This window comes from Crinia signifera, chromosome 3 (genome assembly GCF_055691185.1).
Source record: "Crinia signifera chromosome 3, ASM5569118v1, whole genome shotgun sequence".
NCBI lineage: Eukaryota > Metazoa > Chordata > Amphibia > Anura > Myobatrachidae > Crinia > Crinia signifera.
The window spans coordinates 44,142,773-44,161,736 of NC_139219.1; the positions used below are offsets into that span (position 1 = coordinate 44,142,773).

Consider the following 18,964-nt stretch of genomic DNA (forward strand, 5'->3'; position numbering starts at 1 on the left):
ACTTATCAAGAGACTGCAATAGCTGATTGGATGATCATTTGCAACCTAACACAGGACAATGTGGTGACTGGTTGTGATGAATACCACACAACCAACAAATAGAGGCTTATTCTCACCTCAAACAGACTTTTAGATGTTTTGTTGGGAGCCATTTAACTTGCCAGTATATATTTTTTTTGTTTGTGAGCAGAAACCTTAGTACATAAATGAAACCCACGCAAGCATACAGTGAATATACAAAATCCACAAAGTATTACTGCCTCACTGCACTGAGTTCAACTGCAACTAAAGGCCCCCATACATTAGTCTGACTTGTCCTAGGGATAAGTCGGACCTGATTTCCCCTGCAGCTCCCCGGAAGGGGGACCTACGATTAGGCACTTGATGTGCCAAGGTTTGCATATGATTAATCGCATGGATTTATCATATGCAGTCCCCGGGGAGCTGCAGGAGGAGGGAGCCGTGCGGGGGACGGCAGCGGACGGGGGATGCCGGCTAATTGAGAGCCGAGCAGGAAGAGGCTGCATAGGGACCCGGGCAGGAGGAAGCTGTTGCGGTGGGTTGACAGCGGGAGGCGAGCAGGGAGAACTTGATGACATGACGCTGGCTGCCGGGCAGCGGCGGGAGCCGGTAGGAACAGATAACTTGGAGAAAAAAAAGTCCATTGAGATGACTAGCAAGCCATTGATTGGCTGAGACCTCTCTCAGCCAATCGCTGATTGGCTGAGAGAGGACTCAGCCAATCAATGGCTTGCTAGTCATCTCTATGGGCATTTTTTTTTTCAAGTTATCTGTTCCTCCCGGCGCTGCCCGGCAGCCAGTGTCATGTCATCAAGTTCTCCCTGCTCCCGCTGTCACCCCACCGCAACAGCTTCCTCCAGCCCGGTGCCATATGCAGCCTCCACCTGCTTGGCTCTCTATAGCCGGCATCCCCCGCCCGCTGCTGTCCCCTGCACTGCTCCGGGGCTGGACTGCACATAAGATTTGGCAAGTCTTATGTGCAGCCCGTCCGACCTCCCGACCCGATGCGCATGGGACCGCGCATCAGATCGGAGGGCATGTCTAGAAGTGCGATTTGGGCCGATTTCACTGCCCGATTCATCCAAATCGGGTGAAATCGTTCCCATATCGCATAGTGTATGGGGGCCTTACCTATTACACCACGCACAGAATAATTGGGTCCTCCCCCACTTGTCCAATTGAAAGATCCCAGGAACATCCTTTGTTCTTGCTAGATAATTTGTTGGACTCTTACAACCTTTTCACACCACTGCTTTAACCCAGATTGTTGCTGGGTTGACTCATCATAGCTCAGTGTGAAAGGGTCCGCTAAAATAAGAGTACGGTCTTGAGACACAGTTCCCCAACCTGGGTAGCAAACCGTGTTTGTCCAGGTAAAGATGGGTTTAAGGGGCAGTGTGAAGGGGTCACCTGAGTCACATTTACAGCAAACTCCAGGTTGCACAGGGTTATTTATTTTGATGTGACTGATGAACTTGAAATCAACTAAGCACTTGGATGATGTTGAAGCTGCCATTTTGGCATGGATTATAATCTATCACAACTCGCCTAATGTCCTATTGGCCAACTATTAAGTCAGTACGGATATTGCAAGTACATATAGTATCATATTGACCTATACGTATTTAAACATTAAGGGGTAAATTTAAAGCTTCCAAAAATGAAAAGTGGGGATGTTGCCCATAGCAACCAATCAGATTCTGTCTTATTTTTTAGGAGGCAATAGACAATGTACAGAATCTGATTTAAATTTTTTAGAATATTTACCCCTAAAACGTGTTTAAACCAATATTATTGTAAACTTTTCATAAGGTCTTGCAGGCTGTAGATTTTCAAAAATCTTCCTTCTAAGGCAGCCTATAAATGGTTACATGTACAGTTATTTTAGGTAGTTTATATTTTAGGTCATTAATCATTTTACTTTTTATTTCCGCAGATTGAAAATTTATCATGGGGGCATTTTTGGACAAACCAAAAACCGAGAAACACAATGCTCATGGCGCAGGAAATGGATTGCAATATGGACTTAGCAGCATGCAGGGATGGCGAGTCGAGATGGAGGATGCTCACACGGCCATTGTGGGTATACCGCACGGCTTAGAAGACTGGTCCTTTTTTGCGGTTTATGATGGCCATGCAGGGTCTCGTGTTGCAAACTACTGCTCATCACACTTGTTGGAGCATATCACGGATAACGAAGATTTCAGGGCAGCAGAAACGGCAGGATCCACTCTGGAACCCTCTGTAGAAAACGTAAAAACTGGCATTCGAACTGGATTTTTAAAAATTGACGAGTATATGCGCAATTTTGCAGATTTAAGGAATGGTATGGACAGAAGTGGCTCTACTGCGGTGGCAGTCCTCATTTCACCAAACCACATTTATTTTATCAACTGTGGTGATTCTAGGTCTGTGTTGTTTAGGAGCGGACAAGTTTGTTTTTCCACACAGGATCACAAACCTTGCAATCCGAGGGAGAAGGAGAGGATCCAGAATGCTGGAGGCAGTGTCATGATCCAGCGTGTTAATGGATCATTAGCAGTCTCTCGTGCTCTTGGGGACTATGACTACAAGTGTGTTGATGGCAAGGGTCCTACTGAGCAGCTGGTCTCTCCTGAGCCTGAGGTTTATGAAATTCTAAGAGCAGAAGATGATGAATTTATAATACTAGCTTGTGATGGCATTTGGGATGTCATGACCAATGAAGAGCTTTCTGAATTCGTCAAGTATAGGCTTGAGCTAACTGATGACCTTGAGAAAGTGTGTAATTCTGTAGTGGACACCTGTTTACATAAGGTAGGTTACTATTGTGAGATGTGTATAGCTTTTGATGTTGGAAAATACCAACATCCATAGAACGTGTAGCACTATTTTGGTTTGAATACAACTTAAATGAGGAACCACTTCTAAGAGTCTCATGATTAATTCTTAATTAAATCAAAGGAATCTGGTATAGGTATGCTAAATATTGTGTCCGCTCTTGGTGTAACATTCATTCTCTAGAAGATATGTTCAATTAAGTGAAAGTGTTTGTTGCACTTGAAATTAGTTTGGATTATTGTTAATGACTATTTTGACCTGCAATATATGGTCAGAAATTGGCTATGTACAAGTTGAGTATCCCTTATCCGAAATGCTTGGGACCACAAGCATTTTGGATAAGGGATTTTTTTTGTGTGTATGTATGTATGTATGTATGTATGTATGTATGTATAATTCCAGACATGAATTAACACATTTAAAAGTAACAATCTTATTTAATGATAAAAGATGCTCAATGAGTAATAATAAAATACACAATAAAAATGTATTTTGGCACAATTTGTTATCAAAAGAACTGTTGATTGGACTTCCGATCGTCGAAGAGATGGCCAACACGTTTCGTCAAAAAGACTTCCTCAGGGGCAGTGGAAGCAGCATATTTCTATATGAACAGTTCACACATATTCTGTAACCGGAAAGTACGCAGAAATTTTTTTCCTTTTTAAATCAAGGAATCCTAAAATTGTTCCTCTAGAGTGGAATTTTGCCACCATTCAGATATAACATCCAATAAGCATATATAGGGAACACAAGTGGTAAAGATGGCCCAGCGATAGTATAAGGGTTCCACAGACCGTCAATAGAACAATCAGAAACTTTGCCAGAGTGTAATGGACCACAATAACAGGATGTGCAGTGCAGGAGTTCCAGCTTTGGAACTCCTGCACTGCACATCCTGTTATTGTGGTCCTTTACACTCTGGCAAAGTTTCTGATTGTTCTATTGACTGTCTGTGAAAACCTTATACTATCGCTGGCCCATCTTTACCACTTGTGTTCCCTATATATGCTTATTGGATGTTATATCTGAATGGTGGCAAAATTCCACTCTAGAGGAACAATTTTAGGATTCCTTGATTTAAAAAGGAAAAAAAATTCTGCGTACTTTACGGTTACAGAATATGTGTGAACTGTTCATATAATATGCTGCTTCCACTGCCCCTGAGGAAGTCTTTTTGACGAAACGCGTTGGGCATCTCTTCGACGATCGGAAGTTCAATCAACAGTTCTTTTGATAACAAATTGTGCCAAAATACATTTTTATTGTGTATCATATTATTACTCATTGAGCATCTTTTATCATTAATTAATATTGTTACTTTTAAATGTGTTAATTCATGTCTGGAAGCGCACCCTGATCTTTTTCCCTTTCTTCATCTCTAAAAAAAACTGGGTCGTGTCTAACGGGAGACCTTTCAGTGGTGCTGCTTTTACTTTACCCGGGCGCAGATTGGGGTTTGGTTCCCCGGTGTCCACGGCTTCCTTCAGGATCCTCTTTAGCGGCATCTCCGGTCCCAGGGGTGCATTGCGTGGGTGCGCCGATGACTTCACCTTCGCACAGTGCGCCCTTGGGACCGGAGATGCCGCTGAAGAGGATCCTGGGGGATGAGGTAAGTATTGAAAAAAAGGGGCTGGGGGGGGGAATCAACAAAAAAAAAACCAAATATTCTGAAAAACCTTGGTTTTTGGAATACACGGATAATGGAGACCCAACATGTACTGACTGGGTGCTAATACAGTGGAGAGCATTAAAGGTTTATATATAGTGCCCTGTTTTGTAATTCGTTTTTTCCTGTAGTCATGGGACACACTTTAAATGTGTGACTTGGACTGGAATAAAGAATGTCTTAGTAAGGCCTATGTGTAACACCAACAAGGTTAAAGTGTTTTTCATACTGCATTTTAAGGGGGGTATGAAATCTGCCTCCGTTATTTCTGATGTGGGAAATAGAGGCGGCTCCCTATTCAATGCTGTTTTTAGCGACATCATTGAAGGGGGATCACGGCAGAACGGGCCCGACTTTAGAAGCTTTCCATGGATTGTCTCGATCCCGGCTGCAGATCGCCAATCCACGGCAGTTTTCACGGCCACGCCACCTTTGCGGCAGGAGGGACGTTGAATCCTGTCTGTCGTTCTGCAGTCGATCAGACCGTAAAGGGGCCAGGATCACGGCTGTCGGCGTGGATCGACAGCAGTGATCCTGGATTGGATAAGGTTGAAATCTAACATCCCTTATAATAGTTACCACTTCAAAGAGAACATTCTCTGTCCTCCCCACCAAATGCTTTGAGTTCTAGAGTTTCCAAACACCCTGTATAATAACATCTAAAATATAATAATTCCTGTAATTTAAAAAACAATTTGCAATATAGTGTTTGTTGTAGTAGCAGGGTTTACACACATTCTACTATATGTTAACCACCACCTTTCTCCTTGTTTAAAATTATTCGAATTAACAATATATTTAAAAAAAAGTTATATTTAATTCCTTAATGGTGCTCCATATATACCCCTTTCTTGTTACTTACCTACTGTTTTGAGCAAACAAAATCGGTGTAAATTAGTACATTTCTTTCACTTAAGTGTGGGTCGAAATATACTCTACAAATGTGATTCTTGGGGATTGTAGTATTTGGGTTTTCCTTATTTGTCATCAAACATTAAAGACCTTGTGTAGATAGCTTCTTAATGTAAAAATAATTATTGTTTGAAAGCTATTTGAAACTATCCTAATATAGTATTTGGTTGCATTATTTAGTTGGAACTTTCCAAAAGATGAGGTTGATTTTTGTTGTTGTTGTTGGTTTTTTTTTTTTTTTTTCAGATTTGGTAATGGTTAGATAATATGGATGTAAGTTGTTGAACAGAGATACATGGCAATTTTATCTTTTAATTTTCCCATTGTCGTATGGCATATATTTTTTCAAACAAAATTATTGTGAATTTGCTCCAGTTTCCTCAATACTTTGAAAATGGTGGCTTATACTTACCGATAATTCCTTTTATCCCCATGGCAGCCAATAAGATGGTTTACACCCACCTTTCTCCTCAGATAGACAGGACCAAACCTCTGGGACCGCCCAATTTGGGAATATAGCCTTGCTCCTCCCCCTCCACAGGTGTCTTTCGAGTGTCTCTGTCCTGAAATGATAAAAACCAAAGGGAGGGAACGGATGGCTGCCATGGGGCAACTATGAAGAAAAGGAAGCATCGGTAAGTATAATCCACCATTTTCTTCTACGCCCCCCCAATGGCAGCTAACACGATGGGACATACCAAAGCAAAACCAAGGGAGGGATTCATGCAAATATATAATTATTTATCCAAAGCACCATGCAAAACAAAAAGTCCTTAAAGTGGGCACCAGTAGAGTCCAACGAATGATGACTAGCAAAAGTGTGAATGGAAGACCATGTAGCTGCCTTGCAAATGTCCTCCAACGATGCTTTCGCCTTATTCGCCCATAAATCCACCAATGCCCTAGTTGAGTGTGCTTAAATTACTGCGGGTGCTTCACGTCCCTCTTGACTGTACACAAACGAGACCAGATCCCGTATCCATTTCGCAATGGTCTGCTTAACTGGCGCCTGCCCCTTCCTGGGCCCATCTGGTATGATGAACAGATGACTGGATATCCTTATCTCCTTCACTCTCTAAAGGTATATCTTGACACCTCTGACAACTCCTCTTCCTCATTCTTGCGATGTGGATAATATGCTGGCAGCACGATCTCCTAATTCAGATGAAAAGCCGAGACCACCTTGGGTAGGAAGTCTGGGTGCGTCCGCAGAACTTTCCACAGGAAATATGCACAGATAAGACTCTTCTGTCCATAGTGCCTGAATTTCACTGATTCATCTCGCCGAGGTTATAGCTACAAGGAACACCAACTTAAACTTGAACGAAGCCTCCTGCAACGGCTCAAAGGGCTGTCTCTTAAAAGCATTAAGAACGAGATTCAAATACCAAGGGGCCACGAATGATCTAATCCAGGCATGTCCAAACTATGGCTCTCCAGCTGTTGTGAAACTAAAAGTCCCATCATGCTTTGCCACAGTTTTGCTATTAGGGAATGCTAAAACTATGGCAAGGCATGCTGGGATGTGTAGTTTCACAACAGCTGGAGAGCCATAGTTTGGACATGCCTGATCTACTCGGAGGGCGCCGCCTACGGATTGCTCTGCAAAACTGTGCCACCACCTTCTCATCCGCTAGCTTCCTCTCAAGCAAGACACTTAAAGCCGATATCTGGACCTTGATGGTACACTGCCAGGCCCAACTGAAATCCTTCGTACAAGAATTGAAGAATCTGGGCAACAGAGTTATCTTCTAATCCAACATATGACCTCCTCCATGCTTCTAATCCAACATACGACCTCCTCCATGCAGCGAACTTTCGCCACACTCTGTAATAGGCTAAGGAGGATTTCTCCTTCCGAACCTTCAGCAAAACCTCATTCACATGTTAAGACCATCCTTGTCGCTTCAGCAATCGTCTCTGTCTCCACACTTCAAACATATCTTCGCCGGGTTGGGATGGCAGACCGGCCTAGGCTCTCGGGTCGTCCTCCTCCGTACGGTCGAATACCAAGCCCGCCTTGGCCAAAATGGCAGAATGGCGATAACTTCCACCTGATCTTCCATAAACTTCTTCAACACAACCAATCAATGGGAACGGAGGGAACACGTACCCGAGTCGAAAACTCCACCAGATTGAGAATATCTTGCGTAGAATTTCTTCACCTTTCTCTTTTGTGTAGGTCGCCATCAGATCTACCTCTAGCAACTCGAACCTCTTCACGACCATCTCGAACACTCAACCGTTCAGTTCCCACTCGCCTGGAAGGATTTGCTTTCTGCTCAGTCTGCCAATGTGTTGTCCCTCCCAGGCACATACACCACTGACAAAGACTTCAGATTCTTCTCTGCCCAAGCCATGATCCTTGTTGCACTGTCCATCAAACCCTTGTTCCTGGTTTTGCCCTGATGGTTCAGATGGGCCACCACGGAGACAACACAGAGAAAAAACTCTTAGATGCGCACCTCTTATCTTCTCAAAATGACAGATTGCTCTCCAGACTGCTTCCGTCTCTCTCCAATTGGAGGACCTATGGCTCTTTCTCGGAGACGAGACCCCTTGAGTGCTAAATCGTGTTAAATGCGCTCCCAATCCGTGGTCATGATCAGATATCTGGGTAGTTTCAGTGAGGATACTCTGAATTCCAACTTCTGGCTCGCCCACCAAACCAAAGATGCTCTGACATCTGGACCCAACTTTACCATGACATTCTGGCTGGCCTTCATCCTGACGTAAGGGAGCAGACTCCACTGAAAAGCCCACAGCCTCCACTGTGCCCAAGGTGCCAATCGCTGAGGCCAACAGCGTCAGGCCGAGTCTGAGATCTTTCCACTTCATGACAGACAGAACCATCTTCCAGATCCTTACACATCTCTCCTTGGACAGACACACGTCGAAACTCCTGGTGTTTATCAGAGCCCTCAAAAACTGGATGTTCTGGGACAGATTCAGCTGACTTTTTATTTTTTCTGATTTTTTTTTTTTGTTTTTGTTTTTTTTATGACCCATCTGTGTTCCTGAAGAAAGCCCATGAAGTACGCCAAGTCTCTTTCCAATTTCTGTACCGAACTCCCGGCCACCATGATATTGTCCAGATACGGCCACACCTGGACCCCCTGCTCTGATGAGCAATTAATGTGACCAACACTTTCGTGAAAACTCTTGGTGAGGTGGATAGCCTGAATGGTAGGACCATAAACGGGAGATGACATCCCTGAATGCAGAACCTCAGATACTTTGTCTTCTTGGTGGATCAGAATGTGGAAGTACGCATCCTTAAAATCCAACGACGCTAGAAAACCGCCCTGGATCCCTGGATAGTTCTCAGTCTCCATCCGGAACTTTCTTTCTTTGATAAATGAATTGAGTCGTCTTTGGTCCAGAATCATTCTGTAACCTCCCGAACTCTTCTACCAGAAATAAGCTTAAATAAAAGCCTACGCCCCACTGGTCCCTCGGCACCAGCTCTACAGCTCCAATGTTTACCAGCTGGTCCAGAAGATTCAGCAAAGCTTCTCTCTATCTTCTTCAAAGGCAGCCGAGATTGTATGAACCTGTTCATCCTTGGATGCGAAAATTCTTTCCTGTAACCATTTCTGATAATGGTGGTAACCCATCTGTCGCTGACAATGCCTCCCAGACATTCACAAATCTGTTAAGCCGGGCTCCCACCCAAACCATCATTGTCTGTCTTTTTTTTTGTTCGGTTTAAATGGCTGACTAAACGACTGACGCAAAGAGCTTGACAGGACCTTCCTGCTATACTGTTGGCATGGCCTGTAAGACTTGGCCTCTCAATACTGTTGTCTGAAAGATGACCGCACCGGGAACTTATTTTGCTTGTCTTGAGGCAACCTCACAGACTTTCCTCCGGTCAACCTGTGAATCAAGTCATCCAACTTCAAATGGTAGGGTAGCCAGCCAATTTTTGGAATGTGAATCCGCCTTCCACGTGCGCAACCACAAGGCCCTGCTAGTTGTCACTCCGGCCGCCATGGACCTGGCCAAAAAACGATACCCTATCCAGAGAAGCCTCACAGAGATAATCGACACCTTTCTGCAAAATCTCAAGGTTCCTCATTTTAAATTCTGACTTCTAAGTCCTTATGCAAGGTCGAGCTCCAGACCCTTAATGCTCTGTACACTACCGCCACTGCTACTCCTGCCTTCAAGTTTGTAGCCGTGGATAGATGTAATCTCTTCAGAGTGTTCTCCATTCTACGGTCTATCGCATCTCTGAATAATGCCCCATCCTCCAATCATTGTCCTGGCAATTCAGCCACAGCAGCATCCACCTTTGGAATCTCACATCAATTAAGAAGCTGCTCATCCTTAAATGGGTACATTCTGTCTAGTCTATTTTCCATAACGCCGCAATGCTGCCACCGAAATACAGGCTCCAACACTTCAGGATGACCGAGCCTCACTGCACTTAGCGGATACGCTCGCCCGGCACCTCTACATACACAAAGTGGGATCACTAGCTGCCTTCTCAGTTGTCCTTCTCCCACCATCACTCTCCCCTGCCGGCTGCACCTCCAGTGACAGCACTGCAAGCGGGGGGGGAGATGCCCCCCCAGGGAGCCACCCCGCAATGAGGTAAGCCATACTAAAACAAAACAAACCTACTCGGTCTACCTACAGGAGACGGGAGAAAAAGACACCTGCAGAGGGGGAGGAGCGAGGCTATATCCCCAAAGTGGGCGGCGCGTAGAAGAAAATACTGAGATTTGCAAGCAGTAATCCACTAATCCTGAGTCTTACTGCAGCACCGCTAAACATTGTGTATATGAAGACCTTTCATCAAGGGGATCTGCACAAATTAAGGTGTCGATTTGGGTGCTCGGGAGCCATGGAGGACATTCATACATTCATTCTATTTACATACAATATTATATTCTGTATTTTCTCTACCGTCCAATGGGATACTGGGCTTCACTACTATGGGGATTGAGACCTCCGCAGGAGAGACAGGCACATAAAAGAACTTTCAGTGTGGGTGCACTGGCTCCTCCCCTCAATCTCCCTCCACTAGTCAGTTTTGAAAAATGTGCCTCAGGAGAGGCAGTGCTTCTGGATGCTCCAGAGTTTTTCTACATTTATTTTCAAAAGTTTGTTTTTTTGGGGCGCTGTGGTGACCACACAGCTGTCCTGCTTCGTGGGTGTCAGGGGAAGGGTCAGTCCCCGACCTCTTCAGGTGCAGAGCTGACCCTGCTACAGGACAATTCGGTCCTGCGTGGGACTTGTCACCGCACAGCATTGCGCTGTGGCGAGCAAGCCCCCTAGCCGCCGCACACCCCTGACAGGTCAGAAGACTTCAGTGGTGAGTACAGGCTGGGGGTCCCACAAGGGGTCCCCGCAGCCATTTCTGGTGCGGCAAGACGACGGCTAGTAATGGCGGCTCTCCAGCAGGGACTGCGTGAACACCGCGTCTGGTAACTGGCATAGGGGTGCTGCCGCTGGACCACCAGGGACACCCCTCAGGTTATAATGTATTATATATATTTTACACCTTTATTATATGTCAGTATAAATATATGGAAGCGCCAGCTCCGTGTACAGGGGGCGGGGCTTCACTCAGAGCGGGACCAAGCTCTGCTGGGCGCGCGCTGTCACTTCCTGCTTCTTCACACGCTGCCAGACTCCATTACAGAGGGCTCCTCACTGGCGTGGTGGATCCGGGTACTTGCAGCACGGCAGAGACAGCAGGTTTTTTTATAGCGATTTAGCGCTGCTGCGCTATCTGGCTTACTCAGACACTGTGTTTGTTCATATCACTGTGTTTAGCGTTACCAGCTCACCCAGATCTGTGAGTTCAGGTTAAGGGTGCACTTGGCTCCCCAATTGCTCTGTTTTTTCCCCACTGATTAGTTACTTATCACAGCATAAAACAAGCACATAGTCTGTTTTTCACATCCAGCTGTGTGGGGTGTGCACGTGTGTGACTGCGTGGGGGTTATGTTGTACTGCAGACATTGTAGTACTGTCTCATCATGGTGAAAAAGTTCACTTGTATGGTGTGTAGCACCAAGTTTGTGCCAAAATCACAGTCCCAGGTTACTTGTGAGGCTTGTATGTCACCACAGCCCAGTAGTGCTGACACTCAGATCAGTGGGGTGCCCCCACAGCTTGTGGGGCCGTCTCAGGCTGACGAGCAGGAGCCTGTTTGGGCCTCCAACATAAAGACCCTGTTGGATTCTGTGGCTTCACAGCTTTCCAATAACACTCAGCAAACGCAGAGGGTTCAGAGAGAATTGTCCATGTTAGCTGCCAGGGTGGATATTCTTCATACTCTTAGTGTACCTCCTCCCGCACAGCCTCAAAAGAGGCCGGCTGCTGCGATGGCCCCTGATTCAGACGATGATGATGAGGACATACTAGAGGAGGGTGAGGAGCAGGTTCTGCAGGAACCAGTCCCTGAGGCAGCAGTGCATGGGCCTGAACCGCTTATCAGGGCCATCAGGGATGTTTTAGATCTCCCAGTGGAGGCATCCGCAGAAGGAGATCCTTTCTTCATGACTCAGAGGAAACAGCCAGTGTACTTCCCTGAGCAGGCGGAGTTAGAAACTGTGTTCAGGGCTGCTTGGCAAAACCCTGATAAAAGGTTTACTATTTCAAAGAGGTTCACAAATGCCTATCCTTTTGAACCTTTGGGCAGGAAGAAGTGGGAGGAGCCACCGGTAGTGGACTCATTTGTCTCCCGCCTTTCTAAGAAGGTGTTGCTACCGGTCCCAGGTGTATCCACCCTTAAAGACGGGGCGGACAGGAGGATGGAAGCTACCCTCAAGTCCATATATACGGCTAGTGGGGCATCCCAACGCCCAGTTTTAGCCAGCTGCTGGATGGCTAAGGCCATTCATACCTGGTCAACCCAGATTCAAGAAGGGTTGTTGGGTGACATGACTGTGGCCCAGATAGGCGACAGCCTGAGGCACATTCAGGATACCGCTAAGATCCTGTGAGGCGCAAAAGGAATTGGGCGCTATAAACGCGCGTAATTCAGCCATGACGGTTTCAGCCAGACGGGCCCTGTGGCTACGTCAGTGGTCTGCTGACGTAGATTCAAAGAAGAGTGTGGAGGGTATTCCCTTTACAGGCGAATGGCTTTTTGGGAGTGAATTAGACGGTTGGATCTCCAAGGCCACGGCAGGGAAATCTACCTTCCTCCCATCAGCTCCCACGGTGGCAAAGCGTACCTTCACAGGTACTTCCCAGCAGTCCTTTCGTGGGAACAGGTTTCGCCCCAAGGCCAGGGGCGCCTCTAATGCCAACAGAGGCACAAGAGGCAAGTTTAGGAAGCCTAACTCCTCCAGCACCCAGGACCGTCCAAATGCCGCAGCGTCCTCTAAGCCTGCAGCATGACAGGGTTTTCCCGCCACGAGACTCTCTCGCGGTGGGAGCGCGATTGTTGCAATTCAGTCATGTGTGGGACGCCTCGGGTCTGGATTCCTGGGCCAGGGGTCTCATTTCACTAGGTTACAGGCTGGAATTCGACAAGCCCCCTCCCAGAAGATACTTCAGGTCGGCTCTTCCAGCGTCACAGGAGGACCAGGTTCGCCTCCAGGGGGCCATTACCAGGCTGCTTCAGTCTCAGGTAATTGTACCGGTTCCAAGCACGGAGCGGGGCCAGGGATATTATTCCAACCTATTCCTGGTACCGAAGCCAGACGGCTCAGTAAGGCCCATCCTGAATTTAAAATCACTGAACCCCTTCCTGCGTGTGTTCAAGTTCAGGATGGAGTCCTTGCGCTCAGTGATCGCCAGCCTAGAGAGAGGGGAGTTCTTGGCCTCCATAGACGTCAAGGACGCCTATTTACACATCCCTATCTGGCCCCCACACCAAATCTATCTCAGATTTGCCTTGGGGAACGACCATTATCAATTCCGGGCATTGCCTTTCGGCCTGTCGACTGCCCCGAGGGTTTTTACAAAGATAATGGCGGAAATGATGTCACTACTCAGACTCCAGAGGGTGAATGTCGTGCCATACCTGGACGACCTGCTAATAAAGGCAGGGTCGGCAGAGGCTTTGAGGAGTGCTCTCAATCTGTCCATGCGAGTCCTAAGAGACCACGGGTGGATTCTGAACATGTCCAAATCATCGCTGGTTCCGACCCAGAGGATGGTTTTCTTGGGCATGATACTGGATACATCGGAACAGAGAGTCTTTCTGCCGATGGAAAAGGTCAGTGCACTTCAGCAGCTGGTCAGGGAGGTTCTAGAGTCTCCTCTGGTACAGATCCATCTTTGCCTCCGACTTCTAGGCAAGATGGTGGCTTCATTCGAAGCGATACAATTTGGCCGTTTCCATTCCAGGATTTTTCAATTGGACATTCTGACAAAATGGTCCGGCTCCCCCCTGCAGATGCGCAGAAGGATTGGACTTGCACCAAAAACCAGGATCTCGCTACAGTGGTGGCTAGATTCATCCAATCTGTTAGCAGGCAGACGGTTCCAGATCCAGGACTGGACTCTGGTGACCACGGACGCCAGCCTGAGGGGCTGGGGGGCGGTGACACAGGGAGTCCGCCTCCAGGGTCGATGGACTCCACTGGAGTCAGGCCTGCACATCAACAAGCTGGAGTTGCGGGCGGTCTACTATGCCCTGTTACAGGCAGCTCCATTGTTACAGGGCAAGGCGATCCAGGTCCAGTCGGACAATGCTACCACTGTGGCCTATATAAACCGGCAGGGTGGTACCAAGAGCATGCCATGTATGAGAGAAGCATCAAAGATTCTGTCTTGGGCGGAACTGAATGTCCAGGCCCTGTCTGCCATTTTCATCCCGGGAATCGACAATTGGGAGGCGGACTTCCTGAGTCGTCACGACCTTCACCCGGGAGAGTGGGGCCTTCACACTCAAGTGTTCGATGCCATAGTGGATCTGTGGGGGCTCCCTCAGATCGACCTGATGGCTTCACGACTGAACCACAAGGTAGCGATGTACTGTGCACGGACCAGAGACCCAGGGGCGATAGCGGTGGACGCTCTCACCTGGACCTGGGATTTCCAATTGGTGTACCTGTTCCCACCTCTCCCATTGTTGGCTCGGGTGCTAAAGCGGCTCCGGCATCAGGAGACGGAGGCCATTCTGGTGGCACCAGATTGGCCAAGAAGGGCCTGGTACGGGGACTTTCAGGCCATGCTAGTGGAAGACCTGTGGCGTCTGCCCATAAGAAAAGATCTGCTCCTCCAGGGCCCGTTCGTCTTTCAGGACTTACAGCGGCTACGTTTAACGGCCTGGAGGTTGAGCGGCAGATCCTAGTCCACAAGGGTCTACATCCCTCTGTCGTCAATACAATGATCAAGGCAAGGAAACCGGTGACGGCTTCCCACTATCACGTCATATGGCGAAGATATATTGCCTGGTGTGAGAAGAATGACTTGCCTCCGGCCAGCTTTCGTCTAGACAACCTGCTACGCTTCCTGCAGGCTGTTTGGATAAGGGGCTCAGATTGGGTTCCTTAAAGGTCCAAATTTCCGCGCTGTCTGTGTTTTTCCAGAGAAAGATTGCGGCCTTGCCGGAAGTGCAAACCTTCTTACAGGGGGTTCTGAGGATTCAGCCCCCCTTTGTGCCTCCCACTGCACCATGGGATTTGGAAGTGGTTCTCACTTTCTTAAAATCTGCCCGTTTTGTTCCACTGGAGGAGTCTGAACTGCGACACCTCACTTGGAAGACTGTTGTTCTGCTGGCTCTGGCTTCGGCCAGGAGGGTATCCGAGCTTGGGGCTTTATCATGTCGGAGCCCTTACCTTGTGTTCCACAACGATAGGGCGGAGCTCAGGACCAGACCACAATTCCTTCCAAAGGTGGTGTCAGGGTTCCACCTAAACCAACCTATTGTGGTCCCTTCTAGCGCGGCACATCCGGATATACCTGAGTCCTTAGATGTGGTCCTAACCCTTAAAGGGTATGTCAAGCGCACAGCGAGGATCCGGAAGACGGACAGCCTTTTTGTGCTCTATGATGCGCAGAAGAAGGGGTTACCTGCTTCAACGCGTACCATTGCCAGGTGGATAAGATGTACTATCCAACAGGCCTATGCATCAGCTGGTTTATCGCTTCCTTTTTCAGTAAAGGCTCATTCAACCAGGTCTGTAGGTACCTCTTGGGCGGCTGCTCGAGGGGTGTCGGCAATGCAGCTCTGCAGGGCCGCAACTTGGTCAGGGCAACACACATTTGTGAAGTTCTACAAGTTTGACACCCTGGCCAGGGAGGATTCCCAGTTCGGGAATGCGGTTCTACAGCAGAATCCGCACGTTCCCACCCGTTCTGGTAGCTTTGGGACCTCCCCATAGTAGTGAAGCCCAGTATCCCATTGGACGGTAGAGAAAATAGGATTTTGGGTACCTACCGGAAAATCCTTTTCTCGTAGTCCATATGGGATACTGGGAGCCCACCTCGGTGCGGCTTTTCTGCTGTCAGATACTATTTCATTGTTAGGCTTATTGCCTTGTTTTCTATAGGATAGATATGTCTATAGACTTGTTTTCTAGTTACAGGTGTCCTCTTAAGTTTTTAGGATTCACCTCTTTTATATGTTGTTGTTCGGTTGGGTGTGCTGGATGAATCTCACCACAATACATTATCACATACTCCTCACATGCTCTCCTTCGGCACAGTTTTTGCATTAACTGACTAGTGGAGGGAGATTGAGGGGAGGAGCCAGTGCACCCACACTGAAAGTTCTTTTATGTGCCTGTCTCTCCTGCGGAGGTCTCAATCCCCATAGTAGTGAAGCCCAGTATCCCATATGGACTACGAGAAAAGGATTTACCGGTAGGTACCCAAAATCCTATTTTTTTTTTTTTCTTGAAACCTGAGTTACGCGAGTGTTCATTCATTCTAGCACCTGCCATCTGTGAAAACCCATGCAGTTCCTGTTCCATGCAACATGTTCCACAGCAGACAGTGACACCCCAGGCAGGGAACAGGAACTGTATGGGTTTTCACAGATGGCGGTTGCTAGAATGAACACTAGTGTCGAAACTCAGCTCTTTTGACAGGTTTAACTATTTAACGCTGTTTGGATGTGCAATATACATGTGTGCCTAAAACATTTGCATTGTGACAATTGTTTGGCTGCTTCAACATTCCTGTTTAGACAGGATCATTAGGCAACCAAGCAGTTGAATTCCCCCCTATTGAGTAAGGTTAGTCCAGAACTCCGATCTAATTGACACAAGTTCCCACTATGGACTCTTTTGCCTTCTCAAGACTTCATTAGGGGAATAGAGATGTAGTATAACTTTTCATTTTGGTTGTACCTGTTTTTAAAGATAACTTTATTTTTTTGGACCAATACAACTATACAAATCAAGGTGGACCACATGTGAGGCAAGACCCTTTGTTGTATAAAAAAAACAACCACTAGCAACGCTTGAAGACATGAAGAAAATTTCTATTCTTGGTGAATTGTTTCACAGACAGTGGATTTTGGTTCCAATGGGATGTGCTGTCAAGTATCAATGCAATTACCAGCTGTGCATACGTCTTCCATGTATGTCACGGCTTTCTGTAGCTGGCGCATAATGTGCCTTTGCCTAATGGCATATTATTGGGTCCATCACAGTAAATAGAATATCACCTTGAAGAATCCTCCCTTGTGTGCACCCAATGCAGTGAGTCCGTGGTAGTTACCAGAAGCTTCTCTCAAGGGCCATATTGAAGACTCTGCTTGTATAAAAATGGCAGCGGTGACCCCGATGTCTTCTGGGCTCGCCTTAGCTTGTGTCTGTACATGATTTCCTCATAAAGGCATCGCATTGTACATCGATGCCTGGCTGGACAGCTGATGGCCTACTGTCTGCCGTAGGTCTGTAAATCTTTCAGGTTGGATTCCTCAGCAGGAACACTGCTCAGTTATACTTTGCATTTATGTGTAACTTAAAAAATACTCTTGATTTTCCATTAGTATTTGATATTAGCTAATATATGAAATGTACTGATACAGAAACAGAATATTGCTGCAGTCAATATTTCTAAATACCATATACTTGGTTATTCTGACTAATAGTACAGTCATAGGATTTGGAATACTTCCAATGCCTAAAATGTACCACCCACTCCCCGGTACGCTAATTACATTTTGTAGCTATAGGACAAAACACTGGTGATAACATTGTATGTATGTTTTTTGCTCAAAAAATTTTTTTTGGGGTGAACACGAAAATCCGTGAGACATGGACTGTTTCGTCTTGTCATAATAGATAATTGTGAATGTACCCAAAATATACTGTTGTGAACAAAAGTTGAACTTTTTAGGTTTTTATGTAATTCTGGGGCAGATTTATTAAGCTCTGTGACGTGATAACGTGTCCCGTTTTTTTATCACCGGCCAATCATCTCCTAACTTAAGTTACAGGCTTGGTTTGAAAAAATGACAGGTGGTGATTGGCCGGTGAAAGACCAGGCATTTTATCACTTGTTTATCTTATCTTAATCTACCCCTCTGTACCTTTTTTATGGTGAGCTATAGATAAAATATGTGGATGAGGGTTTTTTTTTTTTTGTCCGTAGGTTTATTTAACATGGTTAAATCTGCAAGAACATAGATAAATAATTCAGTGATGAATAGCATTCTGTACTGTTAAAATATATGAGATACATGGTAATGTTTTCAGATTAACTTTTTTTTTTTTTTTTTTGGTTAACCCTGGTGCATCCCTAAACTTTAATTTTTGTGTGCCTATATGGAATCTCACAGCCTTTGTCAGTGTCTATGTTATGGTTAATGAGGAGTGAATTGATGTTAGAAAGTCCTCCCAAGCTACCTGAAACCAAAGGATATCCGGAGAGCTAAGACCATGTCTAGGCAGACTGTCAATAGGTCGGGTGTGGATAGTTTGGTCTACAACTAGGTCGACATGGGTCTAGGTCGACAGTCAAAAGGTTGACATGGCTTTGTCACAGTTTGACACAGTTTGAAGTGCACAGCTTCGCTCGCCATGCTTCAGGCCTGGCTAGGCTCTGCGCACTATTTTATTCTCCCACCATGCCCTAGTGGATGGTAGGACATGAAATACCGCATGTCGGCTCAAAAAACAGTAAAAACCCCATGTCCGCCTTTTGACTGTCGACCTAATGCTTGTGTCGACCTAAATCCATGTCGACCTAAGGACCGTATCCCAATAGGTTGACGCCAAAAAGTTGGAGTGCACTAGGTCAACGTGGCAACGGTCGACCCAGGAAAAAGGTTGACTTGTTTTGGTGACTTGTCGACTTTTTGCTGGTTGGCCTATTGACTGTCTACCTAGACATTGTCTGAATGAAGATAGTCCACAACCAAACTAGAGATGACAGCACAGTTCTAGTAATTTAAGGGAATGATAATCCTATATTTGTCTAGTGTCCCTGAGTCTCTGAAACACTGCCATCTGCTGGCAGAGAGTGAAACTACATCTTTCTCACACATGCATAAACACAGGTGGTAGCAGACTAGCTTTTGAAGCTTTTGCCTCGAGCGTGCTTACTAGTAAAGGGATAAAATGTAATGTGTTGGAAAACATGACCTTGATCTATGGCTGCTGTTCAATAGTAGTT

At 46.3% G+C, this 18,964-nt stretch overlaps 1 protein-coding gene across 4 annotated transcripts in view; it reads left to right on the top strand.

The window, feature by feature from the left end:
* PPM1B (protein phosphatase, Mg2+/Mn2+ dependent 1B) overlaps positions 1-18,964 on the top strand; it is a 60,554-nt gene that overhangs the window by 31,395 nt on the left and 10,195 nt on the right. For all 4 annotated transcript variants that reach the window (XM_083175713.1, XM_083175711.1, XM_083175712.1 and 1 more), the window contains exon 2: positions 1,958-2,817. In XM_083175713.1, the coding sequence (XP_083031839.1) occupies positions 1,972-2,817 (846 nt within the window). In that variant the 5' untranslated portion in view covers positions 1,958-1,971. The remainder of the gene's footprint in view (positions 1-1,957; positions 2,818-18,964) is intronic.